General features: G+C 44.0%; 1 protein-coding gene across 1 annotated transcript; it reads right to left on the minus strand.

Moving 5' to 3' along the window:
- Positions 1-1,611: 1,611 nt before the first annotated feature.
- Positions 1,612-12,346, minus strand: LOC134538914 (uncharacterized). Its single transcript, XM_063380526.1, has 3 exons — positions 12,265-12,346; positions 5,239-5,740; positions 1,612-1,839 (listed from the first exon to the last, which is right to left on the minus strand). Exons 1-2 carry the CDS (start codon positions 12,274-12,276, stop codon positions 5,258-5,260), a joined length of 495 nt encoding a protein of 164 aa, XP_063236596.1. The 5' UTR covers positions 12,277-12,346; the 3' UTR covers positions 1,612-1,839; positions 5,239-5,257.
- Between the last annotated feature and the right edge of the window lie 5,838 nt (positions 12,347-18,184).

Consider the following 18,184-nt stretch of genomic DNA (forward strand, 5'->3'; position numbering starts at 1 on the left):
ATTTTAAAAATTATACATTTTTAATTGAAAATAATGTAATTTACTTTTTTCTGTAAATTTATTTAATAAACGCATGCTAAGTATAGACCGTTTTTTTCAGTATTGTTATTATGTAAAGATTCATATGCGCAGAGGTTTAAATCGGAGGGATATTTTACATAGTGAGATCAGAACCATTAAGGTACCAACTCGCTGCTCAAAGGTATGAGACGTGTCGTTATGTTGGTATCAAACCCGTACCCCGAAATCACCAACACTGTGGGCATCCTTAGTGAATCATTGTAAAGCCTTATTTGTAATTACTACCAGCGAAATAATACTGAAAGAAGTTAACAGAATTATTTTTTTAATTTTTCTTTCCTTCTCCCAAAGACTGAAGTTTGTTTTGAGGAACAGGTATTGAAAATCGGCAGCGCATTTTCTTATTCGCGAATGTGGGGCGTGTTTGTTTTGTTCGTTTGACTTGAAAACGTTTCGATAGTTTCGGCAGCTCCAATAAAACTTGGGCGCACTTCCATCTTATCCAAAGAAAGTTTCGTTAAAATGAAAGAACAACTTTTGTCACTTCTCACCTTGAAATTTTTTTAAATGAAATTATAGTTTTTTTGATTTATTCGTAGCAAATAACGGACAGAAATTCAATGTTTACGTAAAAAAATATTTTTTACTTATCCAACTATGCAGCTGAAAAACGGATTTTAGCCTCTGTTTATCTTGTACTTCTATAAGAATAATACACTGAGCTGAGAGATCATATCACAAAAGAGGTTAAATAATCTTTTTGTATCAAATTGTTGCTGTAATAATCATTTACACATTTTTAAGTGATGTAACTTAACTGGGAAAACTCACTCAGAAATTTCATCAATGTAATTAATTTTTATCCAACCCTATATTTACTAAATATATATTAAGAAGAATATATTTTGAACAAATATTTAAGTATTAATTTAATCCAACATAGGTATTTCTAGAAAATATGTTATGCCTAATTTTGTTGTTGTGTAGGTTCAGTGAATACAAACCTCTGTTTTGTTGGTTCAAAAAACAGTGACCATTCGTTGCAGTTTTAAGTTTTTCGTTAAACGTTTTAAATTAAATATATGAAACAATTCTTATTTGGAAAATATTATGTGGCCAAGCTAAAATATTTATTGTATTTGAATATTGCTAAAAATATTGAGTTCAATACCACACATTTTAATTACTTTAACACAGTTGTGATTGACGGCTTAATGTTCATATTTTATTGTAGAATATCCATATTTTTTTTAAAAGTAATTCACAAAAAAATTTGATAAGCTGTAACGACAGTTCAAAAACCCTTGTCGTTACACGAATATAAACATATAGTTAGTATGCTTCATTCCATTCCACGGTTAAAGCTCTCTCTTTCTCTCTCGTTTCATAACCTCATTTATACTTCATCATGTTTTTTCCTCTCTTTTATGGTTATTTCCGGGCAATTCATCCGTGAAATTGGACCCTCTTTTTATTGCATCAGAATCTTCAATTCTAAATGCTTTAGCTCTTCCGTTAATTGCGCGAAACTGGTGCGTTTTGCAACCACGGTGAACGCGTATCCACGCCGTTCGAAATGAAAAGCTTCCAGATTAAAAGTTGGTATTTATTTACAAAACGTAAGCACACACATCAGTGAGACGCGAGCTCACTTCACAAATAAAACAACAGCATAAACAACAGTATAAACAACAGTTAACTATAATATAAAGCAACAGTAACAATCGTGACGGTGAGAAGTGATGTGATTGGTGGATGATGGCGACAACAATGAGGTCGGTTTAAGGTGTTCTCCGTCGATGTTCAGGCGGCAACTGGCTGAAACCGAACAGAAAAAAAAAACTGGACGTTAAAAATTGTTACCAAACAATTTTTATTTTGTGACAAAATACGAAATCCACACAGAAAGGTTTAAACATTCATAATGGTGAAATAATTCAGAAATTTTTTCACAAATAATATGTTATTAACATTGTTCTTAACACGAAATTAGTGCGTATGTGAAAATTTGAAAATTTCCATTAGACCTGACACGACACACACATGAATTATCCAATAAGTACACTATTTTAAACATGTTTTCATAGTAATTTACACATATTTTATTTATTAACTAGTAAGTTTGATAAATAATTTACTCATATTGTGTTCTGTCAATGTTGTGTTAGGTAAATCACTTGGCACTAAAAGATAATGAACTAGTCCAAACTAACCGGTCTTATTCAGCAAAAACGTTGCATTATTGGCCTTGCTGTTGTTAATACATTCTAAGTGGCATATAGTGGAAGATCACAACGATCTATGTGTGATCGGTTGCATGATTGGATCTGCTGGGTAGCATGTAGTGGAGGATAAATATGATATCTAAGTTATCGGTTGCCATGACGGACCTGCTGAAGTGTAGTACCTTTCAAAAAGGAAATATATTGGAGGTTCACTATGATCTCTGTGTAATCGGTTGCATGAATGGCTCTGCTGATGGGACAGTACCTATTTAAGTGGCAATTAGTGGAGGATCAGTATGATCTCAATGTTATCGGTTGCCATGGTGAGCCTTCTGACGGTTTAAGTGGCACATAGTAGATGATCATATGATCTCTATGTGATCGGTGGCATGATTGGCTCTGCTGATGGGGCAGTAAGTGGCACTTAGTGAAAGAACAGTATGATCTCTGTGTGATAGGTTGCCAGGATGCATCTGCTGACGGTTCAAGTGGCACTTGGTGGAGGAACACTATGACCTCCATGTGATCGGTGGCATTATTGACTCTGCTGCTGGGGAGTAAGTGGAGGGACTATATATGATCTCTTTGTGATCGGTTGCCAGGATGAACCTGCTGATGGTTCAAGTGGCACTTGGTGGAGGAACACTATGACCTCCATGTGATCGGTGGCATTATTGACTCTGCTGCTGGGGAGTAAGTGGAGGGACTATATATGATCTCTTTGTGATCGGTTGCCAGGATGAACCTGCTGATGGTTCAAGTGGCACTTGGTGGAGGAACACTATGACCTCCATGTGATCGGTGGCATTATTGACTCTGCTGCTGGGGAGTAAGTGGAGGGACTATATATGATCTCTTTGTGATCGGTTGCCAGGATGAACCTGCTGATGGTTCAAGTGGCACTTGGTGGAGGAACACTATGACCTCCATGTGATCGGTGGCATTATTGACTCTGCTGCTGGGGAGTAAGTGGAGGGACTATATATGATCTCTTTGTGATCGGTTGCCAGGATGAACCTGCTGATGGTTCAAGTGGCACTTGGTGGAGGAACACTATGACCTCCATGTGATCGGTGGCATTATTGACTCTGCTGCTGGGGAGTAAGTGGAGGGACTATATATGATCTCTTTGTGATCGGTTGCCAGGATGAACCTGCTGATGGTTCAAGTGGCACTTGGTGGAGGAACACTATGACCTCCATGTGATCGGTGGCATTATTGACTCTGCTGCTGGGGAGTAAGTGGAGGGACTATATATGATCTCTTTGTGATCGGTTGCCAGGATGAACCTGCTGATGGTTCAAGTGGCACTTGGTGGAGGAACACTATGACCTCCATGTGATCGGTGGCATTATTGACTCTGCTGCTGGGGAGTAAGTGGAGGGACTATATATGATCTCTTTGTGATCGGTTGCCAGGATGAACCTGCTGATGGTTCAAGTGGCACACGGTGGAGGAACACTATGACCTCCATGTGATCGGTGGCATTATTGACTCTGCTGCTGGGGAGTAAGTGGAGGGACTATATATGATCTCTGTGTGATCGGTTGCCAGGATGAACCTGCTGATGGTTCAAGTGGCACTTGGTGGAGGAACACTATGACCTCCATGTGATCGGTGGCATTATTGACTCTGCTGCTGGGGAGTAAGTGGAGGGACTATATATGATCTCTTTGTGATCGGTTGCCAGGATGAACCTGCTGATGGTTCAAGTGGCACACGGTGGAGGAACACTATGACCTCCATGTGATCGGTGGCATTATTGACTCTGCTGCTGGGGAGTAAGTGGAGGGACTATATATGATCTCTTTGTGATCGGTTGCCAGGATGAACCTGCTGATGGTTCAAGTGGCACTTGGTGGAGGAACACTATGACCTCCATGTGATCGGTGGCATTATTGACTCTGCTGCTGGGGAGTAAGTGGAGGGACTATATATGATCTCTTTGTGATCGGTTGCCAGGATGAACCTGCTGATGGTTCAAGTGGCACACGGTGGAGGAACACTATGACCTCCATGTGATCGGTGGCATTATTGACTCTGCTGCTGGGGAGTAAGTGGAGGGACTATATATGATCTCTTTGTGATCGGTTGCCAGGATGAACCTGCTGATGGTTCAAGTGGCACACGGTGGAGGAACACTATGACCTCCATGTGATCGGTGGCATTATTGACTCTGCTGCTGGGGAGTAAGTGGAGGGACTATATATGATCTCTTTGTGATCGGTTGCCAGGATGAACCTGCTGATGGTTCAAGTGGCACTTGGTGGAGGAACACTATGACCTCCATGTGATCGGTGGCATTATTGACTCTGCTGCTGGGGAGTAAGTGGAGGGACTATATATGATCTCTTTGTGATCGGTTGCCAGGATGAACCTGCTGATGGTTCAAGTGGCACACGGTGGAGGAACACTATGACCTCCATGTGATCGGTGGCATTATTGACTCTGCTGCTGGGGAGTAAGTGGAGGGACTATATATGATCTCTTTGTGATCGGTTGCCAGGATGAACCTGCTGATGGTTCAAGTGGCACACGGTGGAGGAACACTATGACCTCCATGTGATCGGTGGCATTATTGACTCTGCTGCTGGGGAGTAAGTGGAGGGACTATATATGATCTCTTTGTGATCGGTTGCCAGGATGAACCTGCTGATGGTTCAAGTGGCACACGGTGGAGGAACACTATGACCTCCATGTGATCGGTGGCATTATTGACTCTGCTGCTGGGGAGTAAGTGGAGGGACTATATATGATCTCTTTGTGATCGGTTGCCAGGATGAACCTGCTGATGGTTCAAGTGGCACTTGGTGGAGGAACACTATGACCTCCATGTGATCGGTGGCATTATTGACTCTGCTGCTGGGGAGTAAGTGGAGGGACTATATATGATCTCTTTGTGATCGGTTGCCAGGATGAACCTGCTGATGGTTCAAGTGGCACACGGTGGAGGGACACTATCGGGGCAGCAGATGCAGTCGGACGGGCTCACCTGGCCGGCGGGGCGCGCCTCAGTGGTGGTGGTAGCCGCCGTGGTGCTTGGCCGTGATGTAGTGGTGGATGTACTTGACGACGGGCACCTTGACCGGGTACGGCTTGTACACGGGCACCGGCACGTGCTTCTCGATGTGTATGGGCACGGGCTTCTCCACCGGGTAGGGCACGGGCTTCTCCACGCGCACCGGCACGTGCCGCTCCACCGGGACCTCGACCGTCTTCACGACGGGCACCTCGACCTGCTCGAGCACGCGCACGTGCACCGGGTACGGCTGCGGCACGGCGATGGGCACCTGGTGCGGCACGGGGACCGGGACCGCGTGCGGTACCGGGATCCTCACGATCTTCACCTCCTGGTGACCGCCGCCGCCGTAGTCGCCCTCGTCGTCCCCGCCGTCGTCGGACCACTCGGCGCCGCGCTTGGCGAGCTCCCGCCGCCAGGAGCCGTAGTCGTCCCACGCAGACGCCAGCGCCGCCAGCATCAGGACGGAGAGCACCTGCGACATCATCGGCCACGTGAGTTTCCCCCCCCCGGGCGCTCCGGACAGTTCGTTTGTGAACAGAAACATCCTATTCCCACATCTACACGAAGATTAACCGCATCGCTGCAAAATAGCGTTTGCAGTAACACTGGGTTTGGAATGGAAGAGGAGAAAAAAACTCAATTGCCACATCTACACGAAGAACAACCGTGTCACTGCAAAACAAAAAAAAAAATGTTCGCCGTAACACTGGGTTCGGAATGAAAGAGGAAAAAAAAATCAATTCCTAAATTTACACGAAGAACAACCGCATCGCTGCAAAATAGCGTTTTCAGTAACACTGGGTTCGGAATGGAAGAGAGAAAAAAAAACTTAATTCCCGCATCTACACGAAGAACAACCGTGTCACTGCAAAAGAAAAAAAGTTCGCAGTAACACTGGGTTCGGAATGGAAGAGAAAAAAAATAATGTTCGCAGGCTTTCACGGCCATTGTCTGAAGTAGCTTGGCTTCTGGGATGTAGGTCGTGTCCTTGGCGAATAATTCACCGACGTTTCCGGCCGACATTGCAATCGCCGTCATCAGGGAACTGCAGTAGGTTAACTGTTCCCTGATGATGGCGACTGCAATGTCGTCCGAAACCGTCGGCTAAATTATTCGCCAAGGAAACACGGCTACAACCCAGAAGCCAAGCTACTTCAAACAATGGCCGTGAAAGCCTGCGAACATTATCCTACGTGATGATTATTATTTGAAAAGCGTAAGTTTTTTGTCGTATTGAAGATACAGATATAGAGGTTGCTCCGATGACTACGTGCTGTTAGAGGGTCTATCAGACGGGCATGTCCTGCGGCTCAGTGTCACCGCCCTCGATTGTACGCGAGGAAGCACCAGATAATAGTTCACGCGTCCGTCCGTCAGGGGCACCGGACGCGCCGGGGTCCGGGAATGCGGTGCTGACGGGGAGGTAATGACGCGCGAGATCCACCGCCAGGGGTAAACGAGAGGTCGTCTGTCACGCGGGTGGTCTGTCACCGGCCAAATGGATGCTGTCTCACCTTCAGCCGCCACTCTCCCTCCCTACTCCCCCCCCCCCCCTCACACAAGTTGAAACAGGGAGCGGGGATGACACACAAGCGCGACCGACCACCGTGTAGTGGGGCGTATCTGCGTGAGTGAAGAGGGCTCGCTGGTTGGCTTCTAGCGCGGTGTCTCCTCTGAAACCGACGCGCAGTGTTTATCGTCGTGCATAGGGCAACTGTGAGATTTGAACTGTGTAACATAACTAGAGACCGGAAAAATTCGCGATTTCAATGACCTGTAGGATAGACTCCATGATCCTCTACGCACACGGGTAAATTACTTTTGCTCATTGAAATTGGATTACTGACTCGTGACACACGTTAACTGGGACGCTCGTGATTCGATACTTCTTTTGTTGAAGGTTTTTTCATTGGCCAAGTATCATTCAGATAAACTGTGGCCCAATCACTGATGCAGTTAAAAGGGCAAACGTTTTTGGATTCTAGACTATCACGAAATGAATCCGCGAATTTTTCCTCATAACATTATCGGTCGGAGAAATGAAGATAAAGGTAAGACGCAAGTCCATTGAGTTCTTTCAAGAATCAGTACCGGGTGTTTCAAACCTAATATATATATATATATATATATATATATATATATATATATATATATATATATATATTCTGAAAACACCTTTTTTTATAGCATATTTCACTCTTCTAAAAAAAATACTTAGTTTAAAAACAAAATACGAAACGGATATACTCGTCCGCCTTGAGGTTATTCTTAAATTGTTTTCGTTAACAGACACCACTCGGATAACTTGAGCGGTTTATAAATCGCGCGGTTCAATTCCGTACTTTATTTTTAAACAGTGTTTTTAGGAGAGTGGAAAAGGACCAAAAAATGGGTGTTTCCAGAATTTTCAGAAATGAAACGCCCGCTGCTGATTTAAAAAAAAAAAAAAAAAAAAAAAACTTAAGGGCCTTGCGTTGCACCTTTTATCTGATGTAGTGGTCACCGCTCAAAATTCATATTATTTGTTCTATGCGCGACGAGAAAACTGCGTCAGTTCGTAGCCTTGCGCTTAGAGGCGACACGGCGCTAGAAGCACCAGCGAGCGTCGCACTTAACCAGTCTGCTCATGATCAGGCCGACTAATCTGGTGCCTGCACTCTTGTACGCTTTGTATTGTTCAGTCAGCATCAACACGTAGCGGCAAGATGCGTAATACAGATAACGACACGCAATGACTACGGTACTTGGGAATTTCTGTAAAATTTTGTCATGCCATTCTTTGATCGTTTTGCATGATTTCAAGCGCAGTACGTAACCCATGCTGTTTATGTGTATGAAACTCGTTAGGTACCAGCCAAACTTCAACGAGTAAAACTACCTTAAAACTCGTGTTTTATTTTTCCCTACAAAAATCACGTATTCTCATAACAAAAAAAAAATATCCCTTCTGACTCTGTCGACAGGCGCAGGTAGATTTCAAAGGTCATACTTCAGTACGTTGGAACAAACTTCAACCTAACGTTACCTCTTGCAGTAAGGTTGGTCGTAATAAGAATTGTTTTAGGCAAATATTTTTTCATGATATTTAAAAGGTTTACTGACAATGTAATGCCTACTAACAGTTTTTTTAACTGTTCCCATCATTACCCCTTTTGGTCTTACTTCGCGCATTGACAAACTCGACTGAACTATTAATTTCTACAATTTATGTGTAAGTATGGAATAATTTTTACGAAATAAATTTTGCTATCGTGTCCATAAAGAAGATATATATAAACTAATAAACCATGCATAACATTTTCGGAAGTGCCGTAGTGATAACAACTGTAATAAGTAATCTTCCAAACAAAAAAATCTACTTCAAATGTCCGCGAGAACTCATGGCGAATTTCAATTTTAAGCACAGTTTCATCCGATAACCTACCATTCCTGTTCAAGTTAAGCGGTTTTTGAAAGTCGGTCCAACTGTTGATCTTCTTTATTCCGCTTCGGCTCGGAATTATGAATTTCGTGTTCAGTCTTTCCTCAGCGGAACCACGCGACGCTTTTTGGGATTCGCTCGCCCGCGCGAGTTCATCCTCTCTCGTCACCAGAGTACACTAACGGGGTCGAGACGTAATAATCTGGTGACAACTAACCCGCCGCTGTGTGTTCCGAAAGGAAAAGAAGGGGGGGAAAAAAAGCAATCGCGAAACGGATTTTCCTCACCTTTATTTTTATTTTTCCCCCTGATCCTCTCTCTCTCTCTCTCTCTCTCTCTCTCCGATAAATCTCCCGCGCAGAATCCACTCGGCCGGCGGGACAAGTCCTTCGATCCTGGTCGCGGCACCTTGATGCCCTCATCTTCTTCCTCCTCCCCCCCCCCACTTCCTAACCCCCCCCCCTTTCCCCTCCCCCCTAACTCCATCACTACCCCCCCCCCCAAACCCTTTTGTATAGCAATTTCCAGGCGCGCGGGAGAGAAACCCAATCTTCCAGGCACTTGGCCGCCAGAGATGCTATCTTCCATCGCGGGCTGTGGATAAAGGTTCTATTAGTTTCCTCTGTTGTCACGGATTGCCTCTCGCGCCACGGCAATCGGAGTGTTGGTGAGGGGGGGGGGGGTTACGTATCTATAAAGCCAGAAATATTGGTTTCCCCCCCCCCCCCCGCGACACCACCCCTTCCTTCCCCTCCTCAGACACCCCCCCCCCCCCCCGAGGAGAGTGGATGTAGCAAGTCGACCGTCTGGCGATGGAGCCACCGTAACCTCCATGCCCCCCCCCCCCCCTTTCCCGTCCACCGACTCGCGGGCGCTAGCGTTCGAAGGGCGTAAGTGCGCATCTCTCGTGTCATTCCTCACAATCTATTGTAAATTTTATACAACACATGGGATATATGAAATACGTTCTTTTTTTTTGTATGACATACTGAGTATTTCTTAACGATAATTGGCGCATAATTTTACGATTTAGTTTCTGTTTCACTCAAGCATATTTTTTGAACAATTTCATTAATTATTAAATATAATTATTGAAAAATTTTATGTTAAACACTTCTGATACATTTTTTCAAAACTTCTTGATTGTTCAGAAACAAATTATATTTTTGTTTCCTTAAACGTTGCTCGAACAAAAAATTTAATTATTTTTAAATCGACACAAAAAATTGAAAAAATTTATTTGTTGTAAGATCATCTTTCTTCTTAAGATTACCTCTACCTTGCGCTAAATCAAGTGTTCAAAAGTGTCCTTTTGTCTGATGTTTGTGTACAAACAATTTGCAACATGTACCTACTATTTTTTTTAGAGCTAAATGGAAACTACGTCAGTTAAACGATCAACGATTTCTACAGTTCTTTTACGGCAATATTAAATAGACATCACGTAATGTCTGTGCAGTAGCGAATATATAATAGTGTAGGATATAAGTAGTGTCCACAAAACTGTGCTGCGTATTTGAATTGTGGAAAATCAGGCCCCGACTTACAGAGAAGCCAACCGGGCATTTGCCCAGAGCGCCAGTTTTTGAAGCGTTGGGAGAATTCGAAGAACGAAAAGAAAAAAAAGAAAAGGTAAAAAAAATAGAGGGACGGGAAAAAAAGTGTTTTTAACGTACGGTAATGATTTGATTTTTAAAAAAAAACACGCCAAGAGGACATTTTAGTGTTATACTAAATATTAAAAATATTAGGCTTTAAAATAAATACTTTAAAAATATATTTAAAATTCGTTAAAGAATATACAGAATATTCTAACTCATGTTTTATCACGGTAGTTTTAATAGCCGTATAAAACTGCAACAAATATTAACTGATTATAAATACGGAAAGAGGACAAAAACACCCTATGGCTTTGAAAAACATATGGTATTTATTTGCATAATGTGCTGTTTTAAAACTGACAGTATATAAGATTGAATTGGTAAAACATTATGATGTTTTTTTTTTGGGGGGGGGGCAAAAAATTATCTGCCCATGGCGCTATCCGCCCAGAGCGCTATCCGCCCAGGGCGCTATCCGCCCAGGGCGCTATCTGCCCATGGCGCTATCTGCCCAGGGCGCTATCTGCCCAGGGCTCTATCCGCCCAGAGCGCTATCTGCCCATGGCGCTATCCGCCCAGGGCGCTATCTGCCCAGGGCGCTATCTGCCCAGGGCGCTATCCGCCCAGGGCGCTATCTGCCCATGGCGCTATCTGCCCAGGGCGCTATCTGCCCAGGGCTCTATCCGCCCAGAGCGCTATCTGCCCATGGCGCTATCCGCCCAGGGCGCTATCTGCCCAGGGCGCTATCTGCCCAGGGCCCTATCTGCCCAGGGCGCTATATGCCCAGAGCGCTATATGCCCAGAGCGCTATCTGCCCAGAGCGCTATCTGCCCAGGGCGCTATCTGCCCAGGGCGCTATCTGCCCAGGGCGCTATCTGCCCAGAGCGCTATCTGCCCAGGGTGCTATATGCCCAGAGCGCTATCTGCCCAGAGCGCTATCCGCCCAGAGCGCTATCTGCCCAGGGCGCTATCTGCCCATGGCGCTATCTGCCCAGGGCGCTATCTGCCCAGGGCGCTATCTGCCCAGGGCGCTATCTGCCCATGGCGCTATCCGCCCAGGGCGCTATCTGCCCAGGGCGCTATCTGCCCAGGGCGCTATCTGCCCAGGGCGCTATCTGCCCAGGGCGCTATCTGCCCATGGCGCTATCCGCCCAGGGCGCTATCTGCCCAGGGCGCTATCTGCCCAGGGCGCTATCTGCCCATGGCGCTATCCGCCCAGGGCGCTATCTGCCCAGGGCCCTATCTGCCCAGGGCGCTATATGCCCAGAGCGCTATATGCCCAGAGCGCTATCCGCCCAGAGCGCTATCTGCCCAGGGCGCTATCTGCCCAGGGCGCTATCTGCCCAGAGCGCTATATGCCCAGAGCGCTATCTGCCCAGGGCGCTATCTGCCCAGAGCGCTATCTGCCCAGGGCGCTATCCGCCCAGGGCGCTATATGCCCAGAGCGCTATCTGCCCAGGGCGCTATCCGCCCAGGGCGCTATCTGCCCAGGGTGCTATCCGCCCAGGGCGCTATCTGCCCAGAGCGCTATCTGCCCAGGGCGCTATCTGCCCAGAGCGCTATCTGCCCAGGGCGCTATCTGCCCAGGGCGCTATCTGCCCATGGCGCTATCTGCCCAGGGCGCTATCTGCCCAGGGCGCTATCTGCCCATGGCGCTATCCGCCCAGGGCGCTATCTGCCCAGGGCGCTATCTGCCCAGGGCGCTATCTGCCCAGGGCGCTATCTGCCCAGGGCGCTATCTGCCCATGGCGCTATCCGCCCAGGGCGCTATCTGCCCAGGGCGCTATCTGCCCAGGGTGCTATCCGCCCAGGGCGCTATCTGCCCAGGGCGCTATCTGCCCAGGGTGCTATCCGCCCAGAGCGCTATCTGCCCAGGGCGCTATCTGCCCAGGGTGCTATCCGCCCAGAGCGCTATCTGCCCAGAGCGCTATCTGCCCAGGGCGCTATCCGCGGAACACGGAGCGATGGACTCACCACGGTCCTCATGGTCGCTTGTGCGGAGGTGCGGAGGCGGCGGTGAAGGAAGGCGAGAGAGTTGCGAGCGCCGAGCTGCGAGTGCGCCGTCCCCAGGCGCCGCCCCCGACTTTATGCCGCGTGCCGCCCGTTGGGCAGGGGTAGGGCAGGGGGGTGGGGGAGGGGGAAGTGGGGCTTTCTCCGCCGCGAGAGAGGGGCGGGCCCTTCACCCCTTCGCCCCGTCACCCGGGGGGCCTCTCACCGCCGCAGACCAGTGGTCCTGCTGACCAGCACCGCGCCGCATCGCGTTCGTTCCCAACGTGTGACGGAAATTACATCTTAATTTTTTTTTTTTGACTCGATTCACGTGGACGATCTACATGTAGAGACCGGAAAAAATTCGCGGATTCATTTCGCGATGGTCTAGAATCCAAAAAAAAAAAAAACGTTTGACTTTTTTACTGCATCAGTGATTGGGCCACAGTTTATCTGAATGACACTCGGTCAATGCAAAAAACCTTCAACAAAAGAAAGTATCGAATCACTAGCTACCCAGTTAACAGGTGTCACGAGTCAGTAGCCAATGAGCAGGTGTAATTTTCCCGCTTGCATAAAGGAGTCTATCCTACAGGTCATTGAAATCGCGAATTTTTCCGGTCTCGATCTATGTGGAGGTTGAGTCTGAGCTCGACCGAAAACTAAGGCTTAAAGGTTCTTCACGACAAAATCAGTTGAAAACATCCTCCAAAACTTATGGTCTAAAGTACTTCTTCAAGGCTGGTAATACGTCTTTGAATTTGGGGATGAACAACAATACTATCTAATACATAAAAAAATCAATGTTCGTTTGATTGTCCGTGTTCTATGCTCTCACGCATTTTTCATCCGATTGTGTTGAAACTATTCACACTTGTCTTACGAAACAAGGGGAATGTCACTTGTATGGGTGAGATTTCGATAAATACAACCCTCAGAGCAGAATTTAATTAGTTTTTAATGAAATTGGGTCATTTTATTGGCGACCCTATATTCCTCTGCATGGCAACGGGCAATTTTTTTATTGTTGATGCCTTCTGCGTATCCATGGAAATTTAATATGACGCGTGAGTATTATCGGATTTTTACCACTAAGTATTGTATGACAGTTCCTCTTTTCTATGGTCCAAATACTAATGGTATCACGCGAGTCGAGAGATGAAGGTAGTTAGATAAATTTAGAGAGACAAAGTGACATATATAGTGTCATAGAGAAATAGAGAGAGTAGTAAGACATACAGAGATAGAAGTAGAAATGGAGAGATATAGAGGGAGAGATGGAGAAATAGAGGATAGGGAGAGATAGTGCTATGAAGATGACATATATATATAGGGAGGTATATAGAGAGATATAGAGATGCTTTGTGTATGTGTACCTACTTAAAACTAATTACAAAAAAAAAAACGAATGAGGCATTGCAATGCATGCCAGGCATTTGCTAGTTGTAAATAATAGAAACAAAGTATTTAAGATGGAACTCTGAGCTTTCGGATATTGCTTAATTGATCGAATATCTACAACTTAACCGCGAATTTCGTCACTGTGGCAAAACTATTTCATTGAAATAATTGGTGGCATTGAATAGTAAAAAAAGTGTGGTTGTAGAACTTCATTCGCTGAAACATAACCCAGATGATTAATGTTCCATTTTAAATACTTTCTCTATTATTTAAAATAACAATGACGTTCAGCTCCATCTTCAAATACATGTACCAGTCTTGGGGAAGTAATTTAGACCATTAGACGTGTCGATATTTTCAATTAATTTTGTCGTAATGAAACTTAAGCCGAAGTTCGTCGGTGGAATTCATACTCACGCTGTATATTAGGCAGTGGCATAATTTATTTTCCCGGGGGGGGGGGGGGGGGTTGTGTTTATAGAACCACTTTTCCTGCTGTTGGGCTTAAAATTCTTTCCATTTGTTGGCGATAATGATATATATTTTTTGTATGATTGGAGGGAAGGGAAGGAATATAACCCCCCCCCCCCCCCTTTTCCAATCTTCTTCAATCCTGCGTACGCCATTGTATACAGGGTTTTTTGCGAATTGCGGGACATGAGTTTAATGGGTGTTAGAGAATGCCAAAACAAGCAATTTTTGTGCTAAGCAATGTACGTCCGGAACCACAACCCTGCAAAGTTACAGGCGCAAATAGTAGCTTTCAAAATTTTGAATATCCCGCGCATTTGGCGCCACTCCATTGGCCGAGAGGACGAGCTATCGCAGCGCCTTGAGTTTTGTTGTTGTTGAAAATTTATACAACAGAAAAAGGTCGTGTGTTTTTAATGTTTTTCAAAATTGTAGTACTCATAATTGTTCAATCTGAACCACTCTGATGTAGTTAGCTAATATGCTACAACCACAATTCTTTTTTTTTCTTCAAAAATTACCATTTCATGACAAATGCCCTGTTTAGAAATGTTATGAAAAACAAAAAAAAATTTATGAAAATTTATGTACTTATATTCGTCTATTCACTTTCTTAACTTATTTTTATAATTTGTATGTAATAAAACATTATTGAATCTTTGCAGGTCTGTCCAAATGTACAAAAATGTACAAAAACTCCTTTAATTGAAAATTATTTACGAACGACGCTTCAACTTCAGTAGTTGTGATTGTCCACTTAAAGTGTAGAACCAAAATAAAAACTAATTTCTAGTAGAATGTTAGAAACAAAACGTTATCATCTTAAATCTATGGCCTTAAATTTTTGGTGGTATCTGCACTTATGCACGTAGCTCCAACACCTTGAAGTCACTGACGTAAACAATGACACTTCATCATCATCATAATCATCATAATCATCATCATCAACATCATCATCATCAACTGCCTCCAGCCTGCAGCCGGGTCACCAAAGTAGACAATGGCATTGCGTTGGCTTAGACTGCGTTTCATGGTTGGCTGGTTCAGATACATTTCTACTGTGGGCAGACCAATCACAGCCGTCCAGTGCGGAAGCAAACGTGTCCTGAATGGCCCGGCCAAACATGGCAACGGCTTCTCTTGCAGACGGCCGCCAATCACAAGGGAACAATCGCTTGCTCGGGCATACCTTATTGCAATCTAATGACTGATCATACTTTCTTTTTTCACGAAAAATACCATTTCCTAAACATTGCCTACCTTAATCAGCGAAGAAAGCTGGTTAACTTCTTGATTGTTATGCTACCCGCGCAGCTGGTTTGTGTAGCGGGTGACGGCACTCTGTGAGGAGTTCAGAACAGGGCAAAGTAGCTCTGAGCATGATGTCTGTCGTAGTTCGCCTAAGGATTTCTTGAATAAATATATACAAACTCACTAATAAATATGAATATGAGGTTTAGAAACAAAATCGTGGATATATTCCGCGTGTTCTTAAAGTGCATAGATAGTCAAACATTTATTTAGTCTTTTTATTACAAGCAATGTGTTAAATTGTGCCTCAAAGACCGTTAGTATTTAGGGTGCCAGCTATTTTGTCGCCTTTTTAGGCACAGTTGCCACGAAGCAATAAATGGTGATAAGTATCTGTATATAGAGAGAGACACAGAAAGAGGTAGAGATATATGTATATAGAGAAGAGAGAGATATAGTGAGAGATATAGAGGGAGAAACAGAGAGATAGATATAGATAGAGAGAGATAAAGAAAGGTGAACATATATATATATATATATATATATATATAGCAAAAAAATTATAGGGAAATGTTTATATCTAGAGATGTATATTAAGAGATATAGAGAATTAAATATAGAGGTAGAAAGATAGATAGATACCTAGAGAGAGATAGGGAGATGCTTTGTATATGTGTACCTACTTCAAACAAAGAGGCATTTCAACGCATGCCGGGAATTAGCTAGTAAATAAATAAATAAATAAATAAGAAATATGTTTGTTTATCTGCGTACCAACTTACGAAATTCACTTCCAGTTCGGACAGCCCTTGTGACGGAACTTCCGGGGTCGAGTACGTATTATTGCGGCCCACGCGACGGGTGGAGCGGCGGACGTGGGGGCGGAAGGGGGGGAACGGCGAAGTGTTAGTTAGGGGGGGGGGGGGGGCAGGATGGAGATGTGCGCCCGGGTCGATCATGCCAAACGAAGTCCGGACGTCACAGATGTGTTTGCCGGTTCGGGTTGTGGAAGGTGGGAGATGGTTAGGGTAGGGGAGGAAGGGCATTCCGGCCGGATTAGCGACCACGCGGAGACAGAAATAACAGCGGCGTACCTGACCCCTCCCCCTTCCCCTCGCGTGACCGTGACCCGGGAGCGACTGACCCCGAGGCCTCAAGGGAGACAGCTCGCAGTATGCGCCCATTGGCTGAGAGGTCGCCGTCACGTGCCGCTCACACGGGACACTTGAGTCCGGCCGGCGATGTGTGGAGACGATTGTCGAGTCTCTCCCTCTGTCCCCCCTTCTCCAACCATTGTCGAGTGTTGAAAGAACTTGAAAAACTTAAATACGTACTGCAAGACCGCTCGAATGAAGATCTTCCATGGACTGCCATCAGGAGAAGAACTGCTGCGAACATGATGTGATGGAAGTTATGTCATTCTTTATAAGTAGAGACCTGCAAAATTCGCGGTTTCGATTGCCTTCAGGATAGACTGCACATACCCCTGTACACTCGGGCAAATAACGCAAGTTCATTGGCTGCCGACTTGCAAGTCGTCTCAGCTGGTTTGTCTGTGATTCGATCCTTCTTTGGTTGAGGGTTTATAACTGGTTGAGATTCGTCCAGATGAACAGTAAGCCAATAGCAAAATCATCTAAGAGGTATGTGTGTTTGAATTTTAGCCTATCACCGAATGAATCCGCGAATTTTGCAGGTCTCTAGTTATAAGATACAAGTTCAGTACAGTATGGTAATGAGAAACTAAAACCTTACGAAGAAACTGGACGCTTATATCAATGAAGGAAGCCCCAATGGACTTGAAAATTGGTTTAAAGCATGTATTGCAACAGTATACAAAACCGCACTGTATATTGTGCGGCAGTTCGCAGTATAAGCATATATGTGTGTGCTTGTGTTGTCTAGTATTAACATGTAGTTATATATATATATACATATGCTTAAATGAAACAAGGTATAAAAATAAACTGTAAGTCTGAAACAGTAACTTACGACCGTGGTATAAAACCAGAGGCTTCAAGAAAGCCAGTTTAATTCAAGCGAAAACTCAAAATTTAAGACCATATGATAGATAAAACATTTTTCTAGTACAACCTAGATGTAATAGCGTCTAGAAAAGAAACTAGAAATCAAAGCGTACTCAGTAACAACTATTTTGTAACCTAACGTTTGTAATGCTACAAGTAGTGAGCTGTAACTTTTACCATGCATTAAAAGTGTAACTTCATTTTGTTTAAAAATTACTGCTAAACTCAAAAGTTTTAGACCACCAGAAAACTTAATGTGATAGATTTTTGGCTCTAAAGTTTTGGTAGAAATCGCTTCTTCACAACAATAAATCTATTAAACGCTACCACAGTATAGGTTTTTCCGCCTATTTAGCAAATTGTATAAAAAAAGCAAAAATAAAGGTGACAAAATATTTTTCTCGGAACTGCTATTCTTTTAAGTAACTTAATTTACTCATTATGGTTTTTAAAACCGGTTACAGTATTTTATCTGAGGGTTATATTTTTGCTAGATACAAGGTTTGTCCAAACACACAAGTTTATACAAAATCCATTCTTTCAAAAAACTTAAAAAAAATTAAACACATTAATTTTACCGCAGTAAATATGTTTTAGAACTCTTTTTTTTAAGAAAAAAATTAAATTACTAATAATCTGTTAATTACTTAGCAATGTTAACATTGATAATTTCTAAAGCTATTACAATATTATGTCATCTCTGCCATAGGTTTATAACGAAAATATTATCATCTTTTATCAGCTGATATTCTTAA

Source organism: Bacillus rossius, chromosome 14 (genome assembly GCF_032445375.1).
Source record: "Bacillus rossius redtenbacheri isolate Brsri chromosome 14, Brsri_v3, whole genome shotgun sequence".
Lineage (NCBI taxonomy): Eukaryota > Metazoa > Arthropoda > Insecta > Phasmatodea > Bacillidae > Bacillus > Bacillus rossius.